The following is a 17,886-nucleotide window of genomic DNA, read 5'->3' as shown; positions in this document are numbered from 1 at the left end:
CTTTCTTTCTTTCTTTCTTTCTTTCTTTCTTTCTTTCTTTCTTTCTTTCTTTCTTTCTTTCTTTCTTTCTTTCTTTGTTTCTTTGTTTCTGTGTGTGAATACTGGGGCTTAAGCTCAGGGTCTGGGCACTTTCCCTTAATTTTTTTTGCTTAAGGCTGCTGTTCTTTCATTTGAACCACTGCTCCATCTCCAGCTCATTGGTGGTTAGTTGGAAATAAGAGTCTCACAGAATTGCCTGGGCTGGCTTCTAACCTCAATCCTCATATCCTCTCCTGAGTAGCTAGGAATACAGGTATGAGCCAGAGGCTCCTAGCTCATTTTTATTTTTAAAAAGTACAACTGAGTACTGAATTGTTTGTGCTTTTCTGTTAGGTTCTAACCCTTGCCCAGAGTAGTACAAACTCCTACAGGTCAATTTCTTGTTATTTTTTCTGGATCCTATAGTGCCCAGCACAGGACTGGATATAGGAAAAGTATACAATATATCATGTTGAGTTGAACCAAGGAAACCATGAGTTTGTTTCTGTTCTCTAGGAGCGGGGTGCCCTGAGCTTTGAACGGCGCTACCATGTCACTGACCCCTTTATCCGGCGGCTAGGCCTAGAAGCAGAGCTGCAGGTAAGAGTTCTAGTTTGTACCCTACCTGTTTTCCATTCAAGGCAAAGACAAGTTTTTCTTCTACAGATCATACCTAAAGGTTATGGCATTTTTTGTGGCATTTCTATTATGCAGCTAAATACGAATCTTTTTTTTTTTTTTTTTGGTTGGTGGTGGGGCTTGAACTCTGGCCTGGGCACTGTCCCTGAGCTCTTCAGCTCAAGGCTAGCGCTTTACCACTTGAGCCACAGCGCCACTTCCATCTTTTTCTGCTTATATAGTGCTGAGGAATTGAACCCAGGGCCTCAAGCATGCAACGCAAGCACTCACCACTGAGCCACCTTCCCAGCCCCTAAATACAAATCTAGTTTAGTGATCTACATGGTCACATAGAAATTATTTTTTGAATATATTACTTGCTTCATGGCTGGAAAAGTCTTTTGAATTCCATATCACCATTTTAACTATTGGCATAGTCAAGATTCTTACCTACATATGGGAATTTTTAATTTATGGGGTTTTCATATACAAACATACATAATATATGTATACTTTCTCATTTTAGTCTTAAGCAATGCTTTGAGGGATATAGCTAGTAAATAGGATTTGCTCTTGTTTTTTAGGTTTTTTGTTTGTTTGTTTGTTTTTGTTTCCAGTTCTTGGGCTTGAACTCAGGACCTTGGTCTGCTCAAGGCTAGCATTCTACCACTTAGAGCCACAGCTCCACTTCTGGTTTTCCAGTGATTAATTAGAGATAAAAGGCTTATGGACTTTCCTGCCCTGGCTAGCTTTGAACCAAAATTCTTAGATCTCAGCCTCCTGAATAGCTAGGGTTACAGGCATAAGCCACCAGGGCTGGGCATCATGTTTTATTACGATATTTTCTGTTTTGTATTTTGATAAAATACTTTTTCATGTATTTTTATATATGTCACACAGCCTTGGGGTTTTTTGTTGTTGTTGTTGTTTTTTATTTGTCTTTCCTGGGGATTGAACTCAAGGCCTGGGCACTATCCCTGAGCTTCTTTTGCTGAAGGGCAGCACTCTACTATTTGAACCACAGCACCACTTCTGGCTTTTTTCTGTTTATGTGGTATTGAGGAATTGAACTCTGGGTTTCATGCATGCTAGGCAAGCACTCTACCACTAAGCCACATTCCCAGCCAACCTTGTTTTTTTTTATGGCTTAGTGATGTTTTAGTGTATTGACATTTGTGACCATCAGTCTGTAATGGACACTGGTACTTTTCTTATCTTTTTTCTCATGAACATGAATATCCATGCATTTGTTTATACTCCATTCTTTTGAGCATATATCCAGGAATAGAACTTCAGGATCCCATATTCAGCTATTAAGCAGTTGCTAAATGACTACTACTTTTAAGCCAAGTAAAGATTGACAGGGTTGGTGTGGAACAGGGTTTGTCCCAGGGCTGGATGGAGTCCTCAATCCACTGAGAATTCTCTTCTTACAGCAGGGTGGTGACCATACTCAATACCAGCTAGTTGTCACCATAGAAAACAAGCCCTGCTCAGCAAGATGCTCTGATCATTCAAAGGAAGACTGACAGATATAATTTTGCTAACTTAAAATGAAACCACTCAGAGAGATACATGTGAAAGGCTGAATGTGGCACTGAGTGTGACATTTTACAATTCCACCTTTCCTCTGGTCTGCAGGTTGATTATACAACATGCGTGATACTTGTGATTGGGAGGAAAAAAGTCAAAAGTAAAAGGTTGGGGGAAGAAACAAGGGTTCAGAGTCCATCTGTGGGTCACCTTTAGACTTGTGATAGTCTGGCTGGACTGAGTAAAGGGACTGAGGCCAGGCTATGAGCAACAAAGTTACTCTTCTCTTTTTTTTTGGTCAGTTGTGGGGCTTGAACTATGGGTCTGGGTGCTATCCTTCAGCTCTTTACCTCACTTGAGCCTCAGCACCTCTTCTGGATTTTTCTGTTTATATGGTGCTGAAGAATCAAACCCAGAGCCTCATGCATGCGAGGCAAGCACTCTACCACTGAGCCACCTTCCTAGTTCAAAGTTACTCTTAAGATCTAGAGTAAGTGAGGCTAGGCTGTGAGCAACTGCTCTAAGTACTAGGCCATCATGACACTGGACATGAAAACCATGATGATAGTATGTATGTGTGTCCTGTAGCTGCTATAACAAAACAACCCACAGTTCTGAAGGCAGGAATCTGACAGGCAGGCCTCCAGATGTTGCAGGCAGGTCCCTACTGGAGGTTTATGGAAGTATCCATGTCTCACCTTTTGTAGCTTCTAGAGACCCTGAATCCTTTATCTTGTAGTTCTTTCCTCCCTCTCTAGTGCCAACAGTGCAGTCTCCTAGTCTTCTCACTCTGACTCTGACCTTTCTGCTTTCCTCTTAGGAGGATCCTTTTGGAGGCTGCTGTTAGTTGATTTGAAATAACAGACAAAGGTGCTGGAGGTATGGCTCAAGTGGTAGAATGCTTGCCTAAGCAAGCATGAGGTTCGGAGCACACCCAGTACTGCCAAAATAAATGAATAAGACATTTGCCCCTTCACAGTTTTTTGTTTCATTTTGTTTTTGGTTTTTTTGGAGGTTTTGGTCATGGGGCCTGAACTCTGGGCCTGGGCACTGTCCCTGAGCTCTTCAGCTCAAGGCTAGTGTTCTTACCACTTGAGCCACAGCGCCACTTCCTGCTTTTTCTGCTTGTGTGGTGCTGAAGAATCAAACCCAGGGCCTCATGCATGCAAGGCAAGCGCTCTACCACTGAGCCACCTTCCCTCACAGCCCCCCTCACAGTTCTTGAGTTCAGAAGTCTAAAATCAAAGGAGGCTTGCCTTCTCCAAAGGCTCTAGTGTGGGTGGCCCCTGGCATCCATTCATTATCTTCATCTTCACATATGCTACTCTTCTGTGTCCTCTTTTTTTCTTTTCTTTCTGGCAGTACTTGGGTTTGAACTCAAGGCTTGACACTTGCTAGACATGTGCTTTATCACTGAGTCACACCTCACCCTCTTCATCTTGCCTTTGATATAAAAAAATTGTTAAAGTTTCTTTGGTCCCTTGGGCCTTTGATGTTATATCTGAAAAACCATTGATAACTCAAGGCTATGAAGATTTATACTGGTTTTCCTTCAAGTATTTTATTGTCTATATTCTATGTAGATCTTTGATTCATTCTATATTCCTTTTATATATGATATTGTTATTTATATACATAGTAAATATATGTGTGTATGTGTATATTCTTTTGCATGTGAATAGCCTATTGTCCCAGCACATTTATTGAAAACTCTTTCTCTACTGAATTGTCTGGCACTTTTACCAGAAACCAAGTGACTGTAACTATATAGACTTATTTATGAACTTTCAACTCTGCTTTATTGATCTAAATGTCTGTCCTTGTATGCCAGTACCACTCTGTAGCAAGTTATGAAGTTAGAAGTATATCTTCCAACTTCATTCTTTTTCAAGGTTGTTTGGATATTCTTGGTTCTTTGCATTTCCATGAGTTTCAAGGCTCGTGCCACCTGTTTTTACAAATAAAGTTTTATGGGAATACAGCCACACTCATTCATTTATGTATTGTCTGTCTGCTTTAGTGATTCAGCAGCAGAATTGAGTAATTCAGACAGAGACCATATGGCACACAAAGCCTAAAATATCTACTAGCTGGCCCTTCAAAAAATTGTCAGCCACTCCTTTAGGTAATTCAGTAAATTAATTCCTTAAAGCACCTGAAAACCAAAGTAGTAGCCAATCATCAATCTGCTTCTATAGTGAGATAAATAATGGGTACCTAGCAATGTACTGTAAATTAAGAGATGACTATAAAATGAAGTTCAACAATCCCTGGCCTCTTGAATCTTTCCATAGCACTTGGATTCCAGCCTCTATTTACCTCCCCAAGCCCACTTTGTTCATCTTCCTATGTTCCCTTTGTCAGTGTGGTCTGTGCAGTTGTCTTCATACTATTGTGTAGCATGCAAAGCTTTTCCCTACCTTTGTGTAGGAGCTTCCTTATACCTGGAATGCTTTTCCTTCAGATCTTTGATTTGTTCCCTCTCAGTATTCAAACTGCTCATCATGCTCATATAACAGTTGAAAGATTGAATAAGAGACCTTATTCTGTTATGAGTTAGTAAGGCCTTGACCTACTATACTTAAAAATGTTTAGAATTTTTAGCTAAAATGAACTAGTTGAAAAAGTATATGTGGTTTTTTTATTGTTTTGAGATGAGATCTTACTGTGCTACCCAAGGTAGCCTTGAGCCCCTGATCCTCCTGCAGCCTCCCAAGTACTGAGGATGCACCAAAAGTCTTCAGCCATCACCTAGCCAAAATCTTTTCAGCACTGGGATTTGAGTTCAGGGCCTTGCACTTGCTTGGAAAGCACTGGTCCACTTGAGGTACATCTCCAGTCCTGAAATACATTTAAATTGTTCCTTTTCATGTCTTCTAATGTAAATTTACAACAGAGAGAGAGATGGATAAACATTAACCTTTGGAAGAATATTCTATATTCATCTGTAGTGAACCTTATGAAGAGAGCATAGTAACACAAGAGAAAACTAAATAAGCACTGAGAGAAAACTAAATCTCACCAACTGTATAAGGACAAGATGTTTATCTTTCTGACCCAGTTGTGTCTCCCTAAACCCAGTAAATGGTGGCACATAGCAGTTATTAAGTTTTAAGAGGGAGAGTTCTTAAGTTTCAAAAATCAGTGTGGCATCATGGTGAAAAGCCAACCTTGAGCCAAGTGCTAGTAGTTCATACCTATAATCCTAGCTATTCAGGAGATGAGATCCGGAAGATCTTGGTTTGAAGCCAGGTTGGGCTAAAAAAACCATGAGACTCTATCTCCAATTAGCCATTGGGAGCTTGGCTGGAGGTTGTATGTACAAGCAAGCAAGTTCAAGCGTGAAGCTCTAAGATCAAATTCTGGTAGAGAGGAAAAATATGCCAAGCTTGACTCTGTCAGACATGAGCTCACATTCTGGTTGTGCTACTTAGTATAGTACCTTCTATACATTAAAGTTTATTGTCATCAGAAAAAGAATAGTAGTGGTATTTCCATCATAAGATTCTGTAGAGTACATATGAAGGGCACCATGCTTGATGCACAGTGAAATAGTGCTCAGTGTGTATTAGCTACTACTGTTGCAGTTACTGCAACCTTTCTGGGTTCATAATCCAGGTATAATGTCCTAAAATAAAGTGCATAGGTCTCAGAATTGAGATCATGACGTTTGACAGTTGTGTGGCTGCCACCACAATAAGATAGTTTTGCCCTTTCTGATACTTCATATAAATAGAATTACGTAGTGTATATTTGTTGTGTCTGGCTTTTTGTGTTCAGAGCTTTTTGAGTTGCATCCATGCTGTTATGTGTATCTCATTCTCATTCTCTTATATTACTGAAAGGGACTCTGCTACACTCATATACCACAGTTTGCTTATCCATTCTGTTGGCTTTTTAGATTATTTCTAGTTTGTGACTTTTAAAAAAATAAAGCCACAAACTTAGTGACCTAAAAACAACACAAATTTATTAGCTTTCAGTTTGTAGATCAGAAGTCAGACAGGTTTCACTAGGCTAAAAGCAAGTTGTTGGCAGGACTATGTTTCTTTCTTTTTTTTTTTTGCTTGTTTGTTTGTTTTTTGTCGGTTGTGGGGCCTGAACTCTGGGCCTGGGCACTGTCCTTCAGCTCTTCAGCTGTAGACTAGCGCTCTACCTCTTGAGCCTCAGCCCCACTTCCAGCCTTTTCTGCTTATGTGGTGCTGAGGAATCGAACTGAGGGCCTCATGCATACAAGGCAAGCACTCTACCACTGAGCTACCTTCCCAGCCCCAGGACTGTTTCTTTAGTCTAGAATAATCTCTTTTCTTGTTGTTCCCAATTTCTAGAGGAAAAGACTCTTGGCTTTTTCTTCTAAGCCAGGAACAGTAAGTCGAGTCCCTTTTGCACCTCCATCCCTCTAGTTCTCTGCAGCTAGGAAAGGGTCTCTGATTTTTAAGGATGGTTGGGATTAGATTGGGTCCAACTGGATAATCTAGGATAATCTCTCCATCTCAAGGTCCTTAGCCTTAATCACATCTGCAAAGTCCCTTTTGCCACCTGAAATAACATATTCACAGGTCTCAGAGAATTAGGGCAGAACATCTGTAGGGGGGCCATTATTCTGCCTACCACAAGTGCTCAACATAGCCTAGCCCTATGCCTGGCTCTTTGAAAACACCTCAGTAAGTGGCAGTCATTCAAGGTTCTCAGTGCTCTGGGAGATTCAGAGTTGGAGCTGTGACTCCTGGGCACAAGTAATTTAGAGCCTGATGGAAAAATAAGAGGAATACAGACAGACATGATTCTGAGGCAAGTAACCAACCAGATATATATAGGTTTTGACCAGTACTTAGGAAGGCAAGAGATCTCAGGTAAGCAAGTAGCAAGGCAGGTTTGAGCAGAGAATGTGTCAGTCAGGTAGGTAAGTGGAGCATCTGAGAAAAGAACCAGATGAGGATCTTTACAGGGCAAAGGGAATGAGAGAAAGATGAGAGGAACAACCTTTCCTAACTAGACAGTTGGAAAATTAGGTTTGTCCATATCTCTCAATTCTTTCCTCTGGTTCCAGTGGACTCCTTTGATCAGTTCATAACAGAGACCTATCTGCCTTGTACTGGGCCTGGTCTTGGAGATATAGTCAACATAATCCACAAATCCTTTCTCAGGAAACAGCCTCCTTGATACAGAGCCATAATGCACACAGACCTGAAGAGGAGTTGAAACTGTCACAAGTAATAGCCTAACTTAAGTTCCCTTAAACGATAGTGAACTTGATTGGCTCACTTGATTAAAAGAGTAGAAGTAGATAGGAGTCATGGTTGGTTACTCTGGTCTGTCGATTCCATTTTCTCTGATTCTCTTGGGTAAGATCTCCCCTGTGTGTTAACTTCAGGCTAACTTTCCTCATGGTGGCAAAATGTGTGCAGCAATTCCAGGAGTCAGTCCATATCTCCAGCAGTCAGAGGAAGAAAGGTATTTCTTCCATGGATTTGTTCCTAAGAATCAAAAACTTTTTCCAGAAGCTTCCAGTACCTGTTTCACCTTGCATCTGGAATCACAGGTTCACTATAGAGACAATTGTGGTAGCCAAGTGAATGTCATATACATTTGGTTTAGGCCTGAGTTTCTGAGACCATCACTGTGGCAAGGATAATATACTTGTGCTTCCTGAAACTGATTTAGAGCAGGAAGATAATAACTAAATGTAAGTCACAGTGCTGTTAGGAAGAAGGGAAGGTGCCGGACAGAACAGTAGCTTTGTATCTGCTCCTGCTTATTCATGAATTCCCAAACTTCACTGCTCACTTTCAACTTTAGCATCTGCTATTAACTATTATAATATCTCTTTTTTCCTCAGTTCAAATCCTCAAGATCATGATTAGCCCAGTTTTCCCTTCTGCACCAAGCTCTCTTTCTCTACCTTCTTGAAGTAAGCTTCAGAAGACCAGAGGCTCTGTTTCACACACTGGTGCACCCCAGCATCTGAGCTCTATCTGGCATGCAGAAAGTACTTGAAATGAATGGAAGCTAATCCTCATTATTTGGTTGCCCACTGATCACATACTCCTCTGAAAGCAAACTTTCTATTCCTGATGAGCTTGTCCCTTGAAGGAACTGTTGACATGTCCCTTCTAGTGGCAGGAGCAAAATGGTTTTTAATCTTACTTCTATTACGCATTACTATCAAAGCTTCAGTTTACTTTTCTGCAAAATGGGATCGATAAAACATGCCTTTTGTACCTCAGTGTCTAGTGAGATTACAAGGCCTGTCCCCTTCCCAGTGTTGACTTACCCTGGAGAATCTAACCAGCTGTCTCTCCATTTGTTCCCCCAGGGTCACTCGGGATGTGTCAACTGTCTGGAGTGGAATGAGAAAGGAGAGTAAGTATGAGCTAGAAGGTGCTGAAAAAGGGGGAGAGGGGGAGGAGGTTGGGAGAAGGGAGTTTCTCCTCATGAAAAGAAACAGCTGTTCTCTGCTCTTATGGTCTACCCCATAACTGTCATAGTTATAATAACACACACTTAAACTATTAACCCAGGTAGACAGAAGGCTGGATAACCACCCAAACCCAGTCATGTGGACTTTCTTTTGTTTGCCTGTACTAGAGCTTGAACTCAGGGCCTTATATTCACTCTCTTGCTTGCGCACAGCTGATGCTCTACTTCTTGAGCCATACTTCTAGCCTAGTCTCTAATTAACCAGAAAAAAGCTACACAGATTTTTCTGCCAAAGCTGGCTTCAAACCTCAGTCCTCCAGATTTCACCTTCCTGAATAGCTAGGATTACAGGTGTGAGCCACTGATGCCCAGCCCCGTTTTTTATAATAAGACAGTGTGTTCATCAGACACTAGTCTGGAGGCTGAGATCTGAGGCTAGAAGTCACACAAATCCAGGTAGACAAATTGGACAGACTCTTATTTCTAATTTATCAATGAAAAGCTCAAGTGGCTCAAGTGGTAAAGTGCCAGCCTTGGCCAAAAAAGCCAAGTGAGAATGCAAGGCCCTGAGTTTTAGTACTATTACGAACATACACACACACAACAATATGTTTAGAGAGGAAAATTCTTAGAACAAAATATTAGAGAACCTACTAATGTTTACAAGGTAACTTTGATGTCTGCCCTTCAAGTTCTCTGTGGCCTAATTACTGCTTATTAGCTGGAAATATGGAAGGCAGGAGGGGGGTTGGAGAACTTGAGAAGTCAAGGCCCCTGACTCTGCCCACAGCTTGCTGGCCTCTGGTTCCGATGACCAGCACACGATTGTGTGGGACCCGCTGCACCACAAGAAGCTGCTCTCCATGCACACTGGACACACTGCAAATATCTTCTCTGTCAAGGTGAGCAGGACAAGCCACAGAGCAAGTGAAAAATATGACTGGGCTGTGAGCATGCCTGTGTTAGAATGTGTTGTCCCATGTATTCCCTTGGGGTCACAGAAACCTGTGGTCTGAGTGACTGATAGTGATGCTTGAAACCCCATCTCTTTTCCATGATCATCTTCCTCTCTGCATTAATGTGAGTGGAAATGTCAAGGAATGGTTCTGAGCATGAACTTCAGAAGCAGATTGGTACTGGGTTTGAATTCCTTTTTTGCCTCTTGAAAATTGTGACCTGAACTCTTGGAGCATGTTTATTCTTTTGTTGTGTGTGTGTTTTTTTTTAAGTGGCTAAAGATAATCTCCTTGTGAGCTGGGTGCCAGTCTCTCATGCCTGTAATCCTAGTTACTTAGGAGGCTGAGATCTGAGGATTGTGGTTCATAGCCAGCCTGGGCAGCAAAATCTGGGAGACTCTGATCTCTAATTAACCACCAGAAAAACAGAAGTGGCGCTATGGCTCAAGTGGTAGAGAGATAGCTTTGAGCAAAAAAAGCTCAGGGATAGCACCCAGGCCCTGAGTTTAAGCCTTATGACTGAAGAAAAAAAAAAGGAAAGAAAAAGAAAATCTCCCTATGAACAAATGGAAAAAGATCACTTAGCTGGGCTCTAGTGGCTCATGCCACTCAGGAGGCTGAGATCTGAGGATTGTGGTTCAAAGCCAGCCCGGGCATGAAAGTCCATGAGACTCTTATCTCCAATAAACCACTAGAAAACCGGAAGTGGCACTGTAGTTGAAGTGGTAGAGCACTGGCCTTGAGCTGAAGAGTGTAGGGACAGTGCCCAAGCTCAGAGTTCAAGCCCCAAGACCAACAACAACAAAAAAAAAAGATCACTTAATTTAAAAAATAGTAGTAGTGGGGCTGGGAAGGTGGCTCAGTGGTAGAGCGCTTGCCTTGCATGCCTGAGGCCCTGGGTTCGATTCCCAGCACCATATAAGCAAAAAGAAAAAAGCTGGAAGTGGCGCTGTGGCTCAAGTGGTAGAGCGCTAGCCTTGAGCTGAAGAGCTGAGGGACAGCACCCAGGCCCAGAGTTCAGGCCCCACGACCGGACCCAAAAAAAAAATAGTAGTAGTAGTAAACTGGGCACCGGTGGCTCATGCCTGTAATCATAACTACTCAGGAGGCTGAGATCTGAGGATTGTGGTTCAAAGCCAGCCCAGGCAGGAAAGTCCATGAAACTCTTACCTCCAGTAAATCACCAATAAACCGGAAGTGGCACTGTAGCTCAAGTGGTAGAATGCTAGCCTTGAGCTGAAGAGCTGAGGGACAGCGCTCACACCCAGAGTTCAAGCCCCATGATCAACAATAACAACAAAAAGTAGTAATTCACAGATTAACTTTTAGTTCAATTATATAATTGAGACTAGCATGCCTGTAATAAACAGTCCTAGCTACTCAGGAGTATGAGATCTGGAGTAGGCCCTTAGTTCAAACCCTAGTAGTACGTATGTGTGTATGTGTAATTGAGTTTTAAACCATCTGGCCTTGGTACTTCTAGGTGTTCTATTCATAGGAAATAAATCTTTGACTTGTTGAGGGAAGTTGAGCTGAGAAAGAGTTTGAAAGTGATTTATAGACCTTTGAAGCTTCTTACATGAAAGTAACATGTGGCTCATCCTTTTCTGATCCCAGAAAACAGACCTAGACCGAGTGTCTGTGAATCCACAGAAGTGCATGTGGGCCTGAAGAAGGGAAGAATTGTCTGATGCTTAGAGCTATTTGAAAAGTGTAGCACAGAATTCTGCATGTAGCAAACGTCCTACCACTGAAATTATCTACTCTTTGGGTACTTTGTCTACCAGATTTGAGGTTGGAGGAAGTGACTTATAAGGAAGGGTCTTTCCAGCTCTGAAATTCTAAAATGAGTGTATATAAGAATGAGACTGGCCTTTGGAAAGCCTAACTAAGAAATATTTTATTAATATAAAGATGTCTGAACCATGAACTAGATTAGAGAGCTCAGATCCTAAAGCTGCCTCTTTTACAAGCTTTGATTTTTACTGCCCATTCCAGCATCCTACTCTAGATACATTTCTATGATTTAAAAAAATTTTGTTGGCAGAACTGGCGTTTGTACACAGGGCCTTCCACTCTACCACTTGAGCCATGCTCCTAATACTTCTTTTGCTTTGGTTATTTTTGAGACAAGGTTCAGCCTTGGACCCTGATCTCTTGGGTCTGTCTCCCTCGTAGCTAGGATCATAGGCATTAATCTCTGTTTGCAGCTTCTTTTTCTTTTTTTCTTACTATAATTTTATTTTTTAAGTAGTTCCAACTTATTTGTTGAAATGGGAATCTCACTTTTTATTTTTAACTTTTGAGGTGGCCTCCTGATCCTTACCTCCTGAGTGGCCAGGATTACAGGTGTGAGCCACTACAACTGGCTACATTTCTGTGGGTTTTTTTAGAGGCAGAACAGTGACAGTTACTTCTTACATGACCAGCAGATTATCTTTAGCTTGCTTTTTTATAGTTTTGATGATCAGCACAAATTTGTATGGGATCTGCTGCACCACAAAAAGCTGAAAAGTTTAGATCTAATTTGAGTCTCGGTAGTCAGACCTACAAATAGGAGAACCTAAACTATCCATTTGGAATCATAAGTTTAGAGACCACAATTTGGTGATAGTTACAGTACTTCCTAATGTTAAGACCTAACATGTAAGACCTTGGGCAAGATAATTATAGTTTTTAAGTATAAGCTGGGAAATGGGGGCCTACATCTGTAATCCTATTTAGGAGGGTGAGATCTGAGGACCACAGTTTGAAGTCAGTCCAGGCAGGAAAGACCATGAAACTCTTACCTCCAATTAATCACAAAAAAAGCTGGAAGTGAAGCTGTGGCTCAGTGTGGTAGAGATCTAGCCCTGAGCAGAAAAAGCTCAGGGACAGTACTCAGGCCCTGAGTTTAAGCCTCAGGACAAACACACACACGCATACTCACGCATTCTCTCTCTCTCTCTCTCTCTCTCTCTCCCCCCCCCCTCCTTCTCCCTCTCCCTCTCATGGAAAAAGATGCTTCTCACCTTAGGTAGGTTAGGTACTTAAAAACTGTGAATTTACAGTATTTCACCACATGCTCCCCCTTGTGGCAACTACAGTATATGACAAGTGTTGCAAAAGCCCCAGGCCTGTAGCAGGGGCTCCATCATGTTTCTGCTGTTCATGGAATGCGTGCTATCTCCAGACAGGGGTTAGAGACTATTAATTTTCCCTTAAGATGATTGAATCCTGTCCATTTCATCTGTCCTTTGTCCTCATGTGGCAATTGAGAATTATATGTGTAAAAAGGATTGTTCTTCTGTAAATATTTGAAGTCAAGTGAGACTGCAGCTCTTCAAATGCAGGCTTATGTTGCCCTTCAAGACTACAAGTCAGCTCCAATGTGGGATGGCAGAAACATTTCAGATAACAAGAAGAGAGAGACACTTAAATCTATACTCAAAAGTAAAGAATCCAACTTACACCACCCTCAATTTCTTCCTCAAAGTTAGAGAATAGAACAGTACCCTATTTTTTTTCGTATTGGATACAATCTTTGTGAGTATTTTGTTCTTTCTATAAATCATCTAGAATACTGTGTTCTTGACTTCAGTAATGGAGCTCTCCTTCTCTCTCTCTCTCTCTCCCTCTCTCTCTCCTCTTTGTGCAAAGCCTGGGGCTTGAATTCAAGACCTAGACACTGTTCCTGATCTTTTATTGCTCATAGCTAGTATAGTACCACTTGAGCCAAAGCATCTTTTCCAGTAAGATAAAGTAGCTACCCTAGTGTCCAACAAGTGATAAGTTCTTAGGAAATGGTACTGTGATGACTATCCACTTAGCTCTTACTTGGGGAAGAATCAAAGGGAAAGGGCTCCTCAGGTAGTCCCAACTTGGTACAGGACATGACTACCGTTGGCCAAGTAAAGTATGTGTCCTGATTTTGTTTTATGGCTTTATAGGCTACTACTTGATACTGAAAGTTTTTTGGCTATTGTTGTTAGTTTATTTTCAGTGAATCGCTTAGATGGGCTCTTGTCTAATATGAAGATAGAAAGGAGATACCGATTTCCAGGCCAGTGGCCTTTCATGGCCAACCCCTTTTCAATCTCTCCTGAACAGTTCCTGCCTCATGCTGGAGACCGTATCTTGATCACGGGGGCGGCTGACTCCAAGGTGCATGTGCATGACCTGACAGTAAAGGAGACTATCCACATGTTTGGAGACCACACAAACCGGGTGAAGCGCATCGCCACGGCACCCATGTGGCCAAACACGTTCTGGAGCGCCGCCGAGGATGGGCTTATCCGGTAAGGGTCTGGGCCTGAAGTAGCCCATGTCCCTTCTGCTCAATACTGATGGCTCTGCCATCCCATCTGCCTACAGCCTGGATTTTCCCCTCCAGACTCCTTTGTCTGCCAGCAGCAGTGATGTGCACAGACAGCTAGGAGCATTTGTTTACCCTATCTAGCCTTCCTCCCTCCCTTTCCCTCTCCCCTCCACTGCATTATCTCCAGGCCTGCTGGCTTCTCACCACCTCAGATGCCCAGGTCTGTGCTTCTTGGGGTGTTCACACTTGCTGTTTCTTTCTCTACCTGGGGCTTTCCAGCTGGCTCTTTCCATGTCTCTTTGTCTCTTTAGAAACTTCTTTTTCTTTTTTTTTTTTTGGGGGGGGTCCGGTCGTGGGGCCTGAACTCTGGGCCTGGGCGCTATCCCTCAGCTCTTCAGCTCAAGGCAAGTGCTCTACCACTTGAGCCACAGCACCACTTCCGGTCTTTTTTTTCTGCTTACATGGTGCTGAGGAAATCAAACCCAGGGCCTCATGCATGCAAGGCAAGCACTCTACCACTGAGCCACCTTCCCAGCCCTCTTTAGAAACTTCTTATCTGACCATCTAATTTAAAGAGAATAGACATTTGTATATAAACCATATCCAGCAGTTATAAGCAAGCCTCTGAAGTCAAATAGGGTCAAATCATAGCTCTGTACAGTGTTTTACAAGAAATAGTCTCTTCACTATTAGTTTCTCTGAATCTTAGCCTTCCATCTATGAAATAGGAGTAATCATAGTATCTCCATTGCTGAGCTGAGTGTTCAGATGAAAAAGCACCTGTAAAACCTTAACATAGTACTTAGACAGAAAGCATATTGTCAGCCAGGCACTGGTGGCTCCTGCCTGTAATCCTAGCTACTCGGGAGGCTGAGATCTGAGGATCATTGCTCAAAGCCAGGCTGGGCACAAAAGTCCATGAGACTCTAATCTCTAATTAAACACCAGAAAACTAGAAGTGTCGCTGTAATTCAAAGTGGTAGAATGCTAACCTTGAATAAAAGAGTTCAGGAACAGCACCCAGCCCTGAGTTCAGACCCCATGACTGACTAAAAGAAAAGAAAGCACATGGTCAATGGTATGTCTAACTCTGTAATGCACTTATTGATCTTGACTGACCACTATATAAGATCCATCAGTTAGGGGCTGGGAAGGTGGCCCAGTGGTAGAGTGCTTGCCTTGCATGCATGAGGCCCTGGGTTCAATTCTTCAGCGCCATATAAGCAGAAAAAGCCAGAAGTGGCACTGTGTCTCAAGAGGTAGAACGCTAGCCTTGAGCTGAAGAGCTGAAGGACAGCACCCAAACCTAGCATTCAGGCCCCATGACCAACAGAAAAAAAGAAGAAGAAAAGGTTCAGCATTTAGGGTATTGGGTGGGGTCTGAAGGTCATAAGCATAATAAGTCCAGGGAAGTATCCTACCATTATCATAACATAACTGGGGCTTCCAGAACAGTCGGAATTTGGATAGACAAGAAAAGTCACAGTGGATTCCCCACATGAGTAGTTTGTGTTGGCAGGGATAAAAGTGGCATATATAAGATGAATGCTGAGTTGTAATTAACCCATATTTAGAAAACTGGAGAATCAGAAGTATTTGAAATTGGGTCTTGAAAGCTAAACTGTGGAGTGTGGTATTTAGCTAACTAAACACATGGTAAGAGTATTGAGGAATTTCTAAAATTTGGGGGGCAGGAGAGCAATGAGAAATTGTTTTAGGAAGAGCTTTCTGGACAAAATGACTTACAAAGGCAAGGCAGTTACTTGGTACAGAGGTCTTGGCTGAGCACATGGGTGATAGCCCTCACCTCTGAAGGCACCTAGGTATTGACAGACAAACTTCCCTGGTCTAGAGCAGAGGGTATTTGCTGCCACTGACAGGTATTTTAGCATTACCTTTACCATACTGCTGGGACTGTGGGACTGGCCTTTGGATTTTTGCTGTCACTTCTGTACTTCCTTTGTTTTCTAAAAGAAACTAGATTAGGGAGAAACACAGCAAAGTAGTTTAAATGTATTCTCAGCAAGTTCTGCCCACTTGGCACTCTCTACAGCAGGTTATTTAACTTCTTGGACCTCATCTATAAAACAAATAACAGTAGTATGTACCTTAAGGGGCTGTATGAGGGTATAACAGAACCTTCACACAGTATGGAGCCCTAGGTTTGATTCCTCAGAACCACATAAACAGAAAAAGCTGTGCTGTGGCTCAAGTGGTAGAGTGTCAGCTCAGAGACAGTGCCCAGGCCCTGAGTTCAAGCCCCAGGGCTGGCCAAAAAAAAAAAAAAAAAAGATACCAAGAGTATTTTTAGTGTATTTGTAGTAGGCCCAAAGCCCTCTTGATCCTCTTGCAGAACAAGGACTTGTTTTCTTCCTTGCTTTCCACAGAAGGACTCCATCCCCTAACACTGTCCTTTCTCACAGCCAGTATGACCTTCGGGAGAACAGCAAACACTCAGAGGTGCTGATTGACCTCACAGAGTACTGTGGCCAGCTGGTGGAGGCCAAGTGCCTCACGGTCAATCCTCAGGACAACAACTGCTTGGCGGTGGGGGCTAGTGGGCCCTTCGTGAGGCTCTACGACATCCGTATGATCCACAACCACAGGTATGCCCAGAGTTGAGTCCCTCAACCCATGGCCCCTTGCTTCATTGTTATCTCCTCTTCTTGAGCAGGCTGCTTAAGGTTTTTGTTTACAAAACAGTCATTTCTGCTTGGGAAATATAATAAAGAAATTACCAAGCTGGGTGCTGGTAGCCCATACCTGTAATCCTAGCTACTCACAATCAGAAGGCTAGGATCTGAGGATCATGGTTCAAAGCCAGCCCCAGCAGGAAAGACCATCAGACTCTTATCTTCAATTAACCACCAGAAAACTGGAAGTGGAGCTGTGGCTCAAACCAGTAGAGCAAAAGAGCTCAAGGATGTTCTTAGGTCCTGAGTTCAAGCCGCACAACTGACCAAAAAAAAAAAATTTACCCATAATCCCGTCACCTGAATTACTATAGATAGTATTTTCTGTTCATTTTCTTACCATAAATTAGTTGTAGATTTATAATTTTATACATGCTGCTTTTGTACATGTAAATGTATTTTGAATCTGTTAAAAAAAATAAGGATAAATAGAACATAATGAGAATCCTACCTGATTTGTTCCTATAGCCTGGGCTTTCTATGCTTCTTGGTTAGGTGTCACAGTCTCTGCTTCTCTTTCCACATTATATGTCTGGAAATGGGCTTGAACCTTAGCTTCCTCCTGTGTAAGATCCGAGGATATTAGGGTGGTTGTGAGGACCCACATGGTTTGCAAGACCTCTTTGCAGGGAAGCACTGTAACTAATGTGTGCCCACAGCCATCTAGTGGCTAGCCTTTGGAATTGCTTAGGTCAAGAAAAAGGACCTCCTGTATCTCTAGACACAAACCCTGGCTTCTGTGGAATTCACTCCGGCTCGCCAAGGGCAGTACTGAAATATACTTTTTTGGGAGGGGAAGGGGTTGGGAGGGGAAGGGGGCAGCAGAGGCAGGGATGAACTCAGGGCCTTGTACTTGATAGGCAGGTATTCTATCACCTAAGTCATGTCCCAGGCCTTTTTTTGCTTTTCATATAGGCTGCTTTTTCCTGAGGCCAGCCTCAAACCAAAATCCTCCTCTCTTCTACATAGCTGTGATTACTGGGGTATACTGCCATGTCTGTCTTGTTTTTTGAAATAAAGTCTCCAGGCTTGGTCTTTAACATTGAGTCCTGCTAATGTTTTGCCCTGGCTGGCTTCAAATTGAGATGTTCTTACCTTTGCCTCCCAAGTGGCGTGAGCTGCTGTACCTATGAGTGCTAAAGGTTTTTTGTTGTTGGTTTTGTGCCAATCCTGGGGCTTGAACTCAGGGTCTGAGTGCTGTCCCTGAGGTGTTTTTTGTTTTTTTTTTCTCAAGGCTAGTGCTCTGGCACTTGAGCAACATCTCCACTTCTGGCTTTTTGGTGGTTAATTAGAGATAAGAGGGGCTGGGAATGTGGCTCAGTGGTAGAGCGCTTGCCTTGCATGCCTGAGG

At 42.6% G+C, this 17,886-nt stretch overlaps 1 protein-coding gene across 1 annotated transcript in view; it reads left to right on the top strand.

Moving 5' to 3' along the window:
- Nucleotides 1-17,886, top strand: part of Wdtc1 (WD and tetratricopeptide repeats 1) — a 49,227-nt gene that overhangs the window by 17,455 nt on the left and 13,886 nt on the right. The window contains exons 3-7 of the mRNA XM_013032259.1: nt 535-618; nt 8,486-8,532; nt 9,380-9,491; nt 13,635-13,822; nt 16,266-16,448. Of these exons, the coding sequence (XP_012887713.1) occupies nt 535-618; nt 8,486-8,532; nt 9,380-9,491; nt 13,635-13,822; nt 16,266-16,448 (614 nt within the window). The remainder of the gene's footprint in view (nt 1-534; nt 619-8,485; nt 8,533-9,379; nt 9,492-13,634; nt 13,823-16,265; nt 16,449-17,886) is intronic.

The sequence above is a fragment of the Dipodomys ordii genome, unplaced genomic scaffold (genome assembly GCF_000151885.1).
Source record: "Dipodomys ordii isolate 6190 unplaced genomic scaffold, Dord_2.0 Scaffold6, whole genome shotgun sequence".
NCBI lineage: Eukaryota > Metazoa > Chordata > Mammalia > Rodentia > Heteromyidae > Dipodomys > Dipodomys ordii.
Note: the sequence above shows the minus strand (reverse complement) of the source record. Positions and strands in the feature narration are given on the sequence as shown.